This window comes from Caloenas nicobarica, chromosome 2 (genome assembly GCF_036013445.1).
Source record: "Caloenas nicobarica isolate bCalNic1 chromosome 2, bCalNic1.hap1, whole genome shotgun sequence".
Classification (NCBI taxonomy): domain Eukaryota; kingdom Metazoa; phylum Chordata; class Aves; order Columbiformes; family Columbidae; genus Caloenas; species Caloenas nicobarica.
Window position 1 is genome coordinate 136,704,629 of NC_088246.1, and position 10,145 is coordinate 136,714,773.

Below are 10,145 nucleotides of genomic sequence, written 5' to 3' on the forward strand. Positions count from 1 at the left end.
AGTATGGAGACCAAAAGCATGCTGTACAATGATGCTGATAAGTATGCGTGTATTCATTTATTGTATGATAACATCGATAAGTATTGGTGCTGTAATTTAGTCTTATTTCTATTAACGCGAGTGTATATGCAGCTTTAGCTGTGTCTTCAGGAGCAACAGAGAGCATTTTACAGACTTTACCGTTCAAGAGAGATTCTTTGCACCTATTAAATATGTATACACACAGACACACAAAAATATATACATATTAACTCATGAAGCTAATGTCTATACATACATATGCATGTAAGTATATATGCAGATATGTGCATACATGTATATGCATGCATATATATACACGTATATACGTATGCAATATATGTATACTCATCTATACATGTATATATTACATATACAAATACACATGCACATGCATGCACATCCGTATATCACACCTAAGAGCTAACCTGTGCCTTCTACAATTTTGGTTAAACTAAATCCTTGGCGGTTCTTAGTTGCACTGGGATTAAACATTTGCCACTATTCACATTTGCTCTCAGCAGATCCATCGGCAGGAGAAACTTCCAACAGCAGCTGTAGCTGGCAAGTAATTTTATCAAGAAATGCAAAATGCAGTTTAAAATATACAAAAGGGAAATAAACGAGAAGACTTGCCAGCATAAACAGGGAAGCATAAACATATTGCATGTTTGGAGACCAGACTATAGGAGCTACAACCAGGAAGGAAGACATTGCCACCATCACAAACGGAACAGGTAGAAACACCTGCAAGAGAAAGGAAAAACCTGGTTTAGGAAATAAACTCTGCACGATTTCAGGCACCATTCATAAGAGCAATAATGCAGTCTTAGCCACATTTGAGTACCATTTCTCACGTTGCTGCAATCTCACCCAGGATGAGATTCATCTGACCTCAAATTCCCTATAAGACAGGCAACTTTTCTAAAATACTTGTTAAGGCTCCTTCTCCTGTCAAGGCAGAGAGATGGGCAGGCCCTGAAAACCATTCATCCACATTTGATATTATGGACACCTAGAAGAAACTCGGGGTTGGGGGCCTACCAGAGGTCTTGACAATGAGCACACACTTCTAACCCGTGTTTCTGACAGCTAGATTGAGATTAAACACACCCTTAATGTCTGCGGCTGTGTTAGGAAAGACAAGAGAAGATCAAGGTTTAACTAACCACGAATGGCCGCTTTGGACCCCACACTGTTCTGGTTACTGCTCCACACTGGCATGGTTTCCCATTTCACACTGTTTCCACATCTTCCCCTTTCTGCACATACCCACCCCTTGTTTTCAAGTGCAAGCTCTCTGGGGCAGAGATCATCTGTTTTGGTTTGTTTTGTTTTTTGCTTTCTTTCTACAGTGTGAAGTAAAGGTGTTGAATAGGGCTCTAAACATTGTGATTATTCTTTACATTTTTGCAGTGACTATCCACTTTTGACTTTACTTGTTCCCTAACTTTTGCACGCTACCCATGACTCAAAAAAAGTCCTTAAAAATATTTTTTTTTTACTTATTTCCATTTACTTTGTATGGTCGATGTAGATGAGGTTCCCGGTATCGAAGTACAATCAGGCTTGTACAAGTCAATCCAATCATAAGCCAGCCAGAAAATCCAAAGTAATTCATTAACATAATAAGGTCAGAGGGGATTATAAAAATGGATGCAATCATGGTTGAAAAGATCATGGCTGGTGCTGGAGTACAGGAGTGGACGTTAAGCATGGATATTAAAACAGGTAGATGTCCTGACTGACTTCCAGCATAGCTTAATCGACCTAGTGTGAACATGCTGCTGTTGAGGGCACCAAATATTGAGACGGCAACAGAGAGAGGAATGATCCAGGCAACCGAGGGGATCACTCGATCAGCCCAAGTGACCGCCACAGCAACTGCAAGAAAGCAAAGCATTAGTGTCGCATGGGTACCATGTTCTGAATTACCAACAGACTCAACAGAAACTTAACTCAAAATACGTGAAATACCTATTCTTTACCAGCAATGCCTATTTTTTTTGTTGCAGTTGCCAAACATGACTAATCTAATCCTAAGGGTATTTAATTCAAGAGCTACAGATTTCCTGGGGGCGGTGACAGCAAGAAGGAGCGCTGCCTGCCAGAGCAAGCTGGGCAAACCTGCTGGGGCCAATACCAGGTAATGGACTGCCCAGCGGGAGCAACCTGCGTCCCACCGCCATGAATCACAAACCCACACGCATGGGCAAGGCCACACGGGGAAAGAAAATGAACGCATTAGTCCTCGGCGTGACCGCGGCGGTGACGTGATCTACTGTTATGAGGGAACCGCCAACAGGAGTGCGTGTACGGGCAGAGACGGGTCAGCGAGCGTGTTATTAATGAGGTTTTGTTTGGGGTGGAACGGGGAAATGTGAGAGTATTTCTGAACAAGAGATATTCAATATTTCTTGGAAATTAGCTATGGCCCATATTATAGCGAGGGCTAATATTCAGTGGGCCTATAACCAACTGCCATGAGGAATATAGGTCCTGCAGCGATCTGGGCAGCATGCAATGTTATTAGAGCAGGGGAAAACAACATCTAAAGACCTGTAGTGAACAAACAAGAACCGCGGCAATGCATAGCAATGTTTGAAACAAGAGCTATAATTTTAAGGCTATGTCCTCAGCTGATGCAGATAAGCACAGCCCCCTCGGCATGTTTGGAGCAGCTGGGCAGCTGCTGTTCACGGGTACTCTGGTATTCGCTGCCTCTTTCATCCTAGGACGGATCTGTAATGTGCATGTGTCCCAGCAGATCGCCTGACGATGGCTCAGCGATAATACCAGGTTGCGGAGTGACAGCTACACCACTCCCACTTATGTAATTGAGCTGTTCTCACAGGAAAAAAAAAATAACCGATCCATCCAAATGACAAATGTTTTATGGCACTCCTGGAGGCAAGGTCTGACAGCTCAGTCTCGTTAGAGTGGTATTTAAAAGGTGTTGCTTGGACAATCAAGGAGAAATACAGCTCCTCTTGTACCTTGTCATTGGTGCAGGATCTGAGAGACGTTTTACATACATTGGGCTTTAGTATAGGCTCTTCTAAGGAATCACAATATTTGTCATGAATAACCCACACACACACCCCAAAAATGGCTACAGTTTTGTGTCCATAGTATTTTCTATATTCCTTATCACAGTAGATTTGTCCACTTGCTAAACACTATTGCGTTTAACCAGAGACACCATCAGGTAGTGAAAGAATGAGGAGAGAGGTGTAAAACCACAGGAAAACAAAGGTCTTTTCTATACTCAGTGGAGACCTGATCTCCACCTGATTTTCCAGGTTTTAATACACTTCTGATTTCTTTCTTGACAGTGCAGGTATAAGCCAACATTTTCTACACCTAATAACAGCTGTCTACATTCAATCCAATGTGTTTCATACAGTAAAATTAAACAAGAATTCCCTGTTAAAACTTAGAAAGAAACCCAAACTTCCTGACTGTGAAGTTACATGAGCAAAAGTAACCCAGTAAACTGACATCAGATGGGTATGCTAATGGCCCACAGCTTTTTAATTCAAAAAAACCCCAAATCCATACCTGAAGATACGATTTCCTTAGGTGTGAGGACAGTCAGATAGGAGATGTTCACCAGTAAATAAAAAACAATCACTGCAGGAACAGCAGTCATCACAGTTAAGGGGATATTTCTGCTAGGGTTTTTCATCTCTTCTGAAAAAGACAATTTTAAAAGACTAATAAAGCAAGCAGTGTGGCTTCTGCAAGTCTGTTTCAGGAGTGAATCTGTGCAGAGCTTGACAAGGTGAATACCCAAGTCCTGCCCCAACCGCTAATCATGGCTGCTAAGCTACGTTGCTTGTGAGGTCCTGGTGTGATTCTCAAACAGTTTATTGCTAAATAACCCTAAACATTTTTTTTCTTTTTTCTTATTGAGCTATTTTTTAAGTATTGTGGAAGGAAAGATGGATGGAGGTCTGACTAACTGATTGAAAAAAATTACAAAAGGACTGATTTTATTAAACCCATATTTGACTTATATTAGAAAACTGATGCGGTAAGAACTTTTCAAGTAGCCACGCTTTTAAATCACTAGCTTAAACATGAGACTCTGAAGTCAGATCATTTATTCTTACATCACCTCATGTGTCCTGATCTGACGCTTTCTAAGTGTATTTTCCTGTTCCTGCACAAAACCTTTACCTTTGCCAGTATATCAGGAAGTGCAGAAAAAGTAACGGGACAGAAGAGGCGTAATGCAGTGGCTTTAAAATGGGGTCATTCCCAGCTCGATTCTGCTGTTGATTATCTTTTCCAGGGCAAAGCTGACAGAGGAAAACTGTTCAGTGCTAAGCCTGGCATTTTAACTTAAAACTGCTCTTACAAATAAGAAAAACCTCCAGATTTTGCAGCGGAACAACAGAGGCACTGGCACACATTCCTGACCCTGTAATAGTCCCAGAAGAAGATGGAGTTGGTTTCCAGAACCTTACTAATTCATTCTCATCTCAGTCAAAAAGCATCTTTTTCATCTCTTTCACTCCTTCATCCCTTCCCTCTCGCTCCCTCTCCCCTTCCCGCTTCCCTCAGCATTTACAGAACCCTTCCTCAGCATTACCAGCCAATAACTCACAAGGGGGATGAAGTGAATAGTCAAATGTGGAGCTTATTTTAGCTCATCATAGGAGACAGAAACCCCTTTTCTCCCTCAAATACCATTTCTGTCTCGTTCCCAACGCATCAGCTTCGAGCCGCTCCAGCGCCAGCCACCAGGCACAGAGCCAGAGGTGAGCACAACAGCACAATTCAGATATGGACTATCGGAGAATTTGGGATTTATTTCAAACGTAAGAAATACACATGGTAATTTTCAGCCCAGAAGTGGACAATCCCCAAAATTGCCAATTTAAATTTATCTTTCCATTTGTTTTGTTGCTCGTTACCCTGCCATCCAGCTGGCACCTGATGCTTTAGCTGAAGCTCACAGGAACGAAGTTATTGTTGAAGAATAGGAAACTCAGTTCAGAAGAGGACAAATGCGTAGGTTGCATCTGTCTAAACAGCTGTGCTGCCCAATGTATGGTATTTATTACTACTGCTAACTGATCAGAAAATAAATTTACATTTTATCAATAACTTTGTATATTCTCAAGCTTACAAAGCTAAATGCCTGCCTCTAAGGAAATCCTAAGATTTCAAAATTATACTTTGCTGACTTATATCACTTTTTTATTGCAGCATATTGTTAACACCGGAATAGCTGGTCTGTAATAATAACAGTAATTTTTTTAAACATTAACCCAATTTTCACACTGTTCTCACCATTGAACTTTGTGTTATGCATTTCACACATAGTTTATTTGCTGTTTTACATGTGATAGAGGTCAATGGGTAAATAGAGTTAAAGATATAAAAGTAACACTCACTTGCTCACAACTTAATTCTATAAATCTGATTATATTATGAAACACTATTCAATTTGTGGCAAGCATAACTAACATGAACATTATCTCTGTAGCTTTCACAAAAAACTGCTCTATTTATTACTGCTACGTGTCATCAGATACAGAGTAGGATAAGTAAATGGATATTCAAAAACCTTTTGAACGTTTAAAAACAAGTACAAGTTATATGAAGGGATTTAGACCACTTTCCTTAGACTCTTCTTTGCCTTCTGTGCAAAACTCTATTTTCTCAAGGAAGTGACTACTGACCATCCCATATATACCATAAAATTGTTACATTTTAACACAATTCAAAATGAATTTGTCCATGTAAAAAGCCAACTACATAACCTCAGAGAAGGTACGGATCTTTAAATACCAATGAATAAATTATCTTTTTTTTTCAATTTGGTCCTTACTGTGGACATAGTTTGGCATGGATATCTTAATCCTTTTCTAAAAATGCACTGACACTGGGAAAGACAAAATGCAACTTTTTAAGGTATGAAAAAATCTGTTTATGCATGAGATTGTAAGCGAACTATTTTGATTTCTCTTGTGCTCCTTTGGAAATGTCAGATTCTGGAGACTGCACAAGATGCAGGAAACTTCCCTAGGGAGGAACAAAGCCACTTCTACCAGCTCAGACAAACTCAGGACCTGCGTAGAACTTGAAAGACGCTGTGGTCTTGAAAGAGAGAGAAGTTCTACTAGGACGAGCTGAGGAACACGAGAATGGTGACTGCAGAAGAAACTGAAAGGAGTGAGGTACCTGCCATATAATTGAGGGACCACCAACCACCGTATGCATACAGCCCTTGGAAGAAGGCTTCGGCCACCTGCGACGCGTTGGGGATCTCCGAGCTGAACGCGTCCTCAAACCTGGCCAGGCTTTCCTTCCTCCCGCCAACGAGGAGGACGATGCCACCGACGGCGATCACAGACAAGGCCATCATCTTCAGCAGGGTGAAGACTGTCTGCACCCAGGCAGCCATTTTGACGCTGCGGCCATTCAAAATCCCCAGAGACCAGAGAACGGCCAAGGCCAAGCATTTCTTCAGCACGTCCGGTGCAGGGCAGACGCCGTAGAAGGGCCGGGTGGCGTATTCAGCAAACAGCAAGGCCCGAGCAGCATTTGACGCCGGCTTGGTAAACGTTGACGTCCAGATAAACACGAAGGCGGGTAGGGATCCAAGGCCTCTTTTGATGTGGCTGTATTCTCCTCCGGAGAAGGGCAGAGCAGTCCCCAGCTCCGCATAGCAGAGGGAACCCATCAGAGACACCAGTCCAGACGCGGTCCAGATCATCAGCGCGACCCCGACGTTGAGTAAGGAATGCTTCAGCACCCCCGTGGGAGACACAAAGATCCCTGCCCCGACAATCGTTCCTATAATAAAACTTACCCCATCGAAATAACCTATATTTCTTCTGAGTTGCATCTTGGCCTTTTGTTTCCTTTTCACATCTTTAGGATTGTTGCTCTCTTGTTTTCCCATTTTTTCCTGTGTTCTGTTTTGTTTTGTTTTTTTCACAGCAGATTCTATGACTTCGGAGGATTACATGTATTTCTGTCTCACTTCGTTGTCACAGCCCTCCCTACTTGCTAATGAAATGCTATGGGAAGCCTGGCTTAATCATTCAGAAAAGAGAGCATACTTTGGGTTCTGATGCCTTGTGTGTGAAGATGATTAACCAAACACTTCAAGAAGCACTGGCAAAACATGTACATGTTGGTTTAATATGTACTTCAGAAATCTGTGGGGGTATTTTTAAAGAAACTGCCATAACAAACAGTGCAGAGTAAATGCTCTTTTCTTGGCCGATTTTCATTGGCAGATTTCAAATTTTTTATGTATGTCTTCAGAGACAACTGTGAGAGGTGGGTAAATGTGACCTTGGCATCAGACCTAGGGGAGGGGGAAGGATATAGCAGCATGAAGAAAGATGTCAGCCCTCCTTATGTTATTGACAGTGACCCAGGCATTAGTTGAACAGTCTGGCACTATTTTTCCACCATCGATACATAAAAACGAGAGTGACCACCAGTGAACACCACCATGTTTTGCCAAATCCCCATCAGTCACCAGGTATAGTGGAGCTCGTTTATACTTCACACATTAAACACTGCCCTAGAAAGAAAATTACCAGTTTATTCCCAGCTTTTCTGGAGCGCTCATCGTTACAGCAGTAGCCAAGCATTTCCTAAGAAGGTATTAATCTTTGGACTCTGCTGCAAGGGGAAGGGGCTGTATCATCATTTCTCTTGTCTGTATGGGGAACAGAAAGATGAAGGATGAAAGGTCCCACCACCTCGTCAGGTGTGGCCACTGATTTTTCTACATATTTAACAATCTGTGGTATATTTTCTGCTCAAAATATGAGAAAGGAGTTTCTCTTCAATCAGATGTGGATATGTCACTGCCATAGACATCTGCTCCAAGAATAACATGTTTGTTCTTTTCAAGAGATGTAGAGAAAAATGGGCAGAGAGTGGTAAAATAACCAAAAAAGAAGTTCAGCATATACCTTAAGGGTTGTTAAATGCCCAAACTAGTACCTGCAAAGTTTTTCACTTATCACAAAGCTGCCTGATTTCAGAAAACCCTACTGAGATTATTACTTTCTCGTGTGTGCTTTCTGCCTACCTCAGATGAACATTTCTAGACTTTCAATGAAACCCTTTGGAGATTTATGCAAAGCATGCTTTTCATTTTGGCGTGTTGTTCCCAGGGTAAGAGGAGGCAAGAGCAGAGACAATGACAGCATTCCTACAAATCCAACAAAAACTGACGTTCGGGGAACAGCACACTGACACGAGCATTACCAGGGCAGAACTCAGTAACATAGCTGGTTACACAACAACAGGGAGTTTTCAGCCAAACTTCTTTTTCAGTAGGTGTAAGGGTAAGAGTTTTCTGAAGCACATCATAAATATTCACTCCCCAGGTTTTCTGTAACGCATCCAGCTTCTCCCTCTGGCTGAGAGGATAAATTGCCACACTCTACGTGATTATCTCAAGGTCTCATATGTCAGTGTCTCCTGCCTCACATCCAGCTGTGTACTCAATACCTGGTCACGATCACTTTGATGACATTATCCAGGGACTTAACCGCTGAATATAGGGCAAAGACAAATGATTAAAATAACCCAGACACATTTGTAAGTCAAGCCTGAGATCCTCCAGATACATGCAGTACACTGAAAAGTCGCACCATCATCTAAATAAAATGCCACAGTACCGCAATTTTTACAGTCAACAGGGAATGACAACATTTCCTTTGAGTGACAACTACCGAGTTCTCTTTGACAGTAAAGTGAGGTCAAGAGAGTGCAATAAAACAGCTATGGCTGATCCTGAAACTTCAGCCGATCATTTCCAGTTCTGCTGGCATTTAGGATTTTCCCTTTTCATTTTCTGACTTTCAAAATTATTTTAGCCTTCAGTGTCAAGTTTTTCACTGTCAACTATCAAATGCTTATCATGGCTGACATCTTCAACCACTGTTGTTTCTCTAGATTTAAGAGAAAAAATAATACAGAAAAATAATGGAAGCATACTTTTGTGGCCCAAAACGGATATGTATTATATCCTACTTGTAATGAACTTAATTTCAATGTAGTTGGGTAAGGAGTCTCAATTTCCATCTTGTAAGAATTTCCTGTGTGTACTCACGCAGTCTTTCCTATGATCCACTCACTGATTAGATGGACTAGAAAGAAGCCCATCTGTTTAAACAATGTCAGATTTTAAAATATTTGTTTAGTTCCTTTTCAATTAACTACACAGTGTTTCAAGCATGATATTGACTTATCTCTGCATCATCCCAAATCCTTTAATGGGAGAAGATACAGCAAAAATTAGAATCTAATTTGTCTTGCAAAGTGTCAATAGATATTCTTTGTGCTCTCTATAAAGAACCTTACTGCTGCTGACATTCAGCAAGGAAAAAGAAGCAGAGGAACAAAGCAAAACCTGAAAAGAGATTCTAGAAAAAAAGCAGTCATAGCTAGTCTTCCTTAGCATATGTCAAGAGACAGACTGTATTTAATGACTGATAAACTTTATTTATAATCCTCCTTTTTTTTGCCTCTTCTTCACCTCACCTTTTGCGGGAAATATGACATCTTAAAGTAGCGTCATCTTAAGTAGCGCTTCTGAAAGGAGTTCAACAGCTATTGACGGGTTTCCTTAAGTCCCATTTGTTAGAAGTCAGTTTGCCACCTGCCACAGTGGACCCCATGATGTATTCACAGACTTTCACTTCGAAAATGAGTCTGCACATAGGCACACGTGACAATCTACTACCTTGGCAGTATCCTTTTCCCCTGGTGCTCTGCCAAGCTTACTATACAACTGCCTTTTAGTAAACGACTTAAGGATCTAATAAATGTGTTTTCCTGGCAGGTATTATCACCCTACTTTTACTATTGATCAAGAAAGTGACCCCACATAGTAGTCAGCTAATGGCAAACCAAACTACACAGGGAAACCCACTGTATTGTGACACGCTGCAGTGTTTCCACTTTCATCCTATACAGCTGTTCGCACTAGCCATAGAGTTTACTTAAGTATTCCCCTTTGTTAAAATATCAATATAAGTGTGTTTACATGAGCTGCTGTATACATTATTTGTTGGGCTGTAACATGTGAAGAAAAGTATGATGGACTTTTTGCAGTAATAGATATTAACAACCAGTGGCTG

At 41.2% G+C, this 10,145-nt stretch overlaps 1 protein-coding gene across 1 annotated transcript; it reads right to left on the reverse strand.

The window, feature by feature from the left end:
- Positions 1 to 519: 519 nt before the first annotated feature.
- SLC7A13 (solute carrier family 7 member 13) lies at positions 520 to 6,937 on the reverse strand. The gene is made up of 4 exons (XM_065629965.1): positions 6,214 to 6,937; positions 3,580 to 3,711; positions 1,538 to 1,902; positions 520 to 765 (listed from the first exon to the last, which is right to left on the reverse strand). The coding sequence occupies exons 1-4, from the start codon at positions 6,935 to 6,937 to the stop codon at positions 520 to 522; spliced, it is 1,467 nt and encodes a 488-aa protein (XP_065486037.1).
- Positions 6,938 to 10,145: the final 3,208 nt, after the last annotated feature.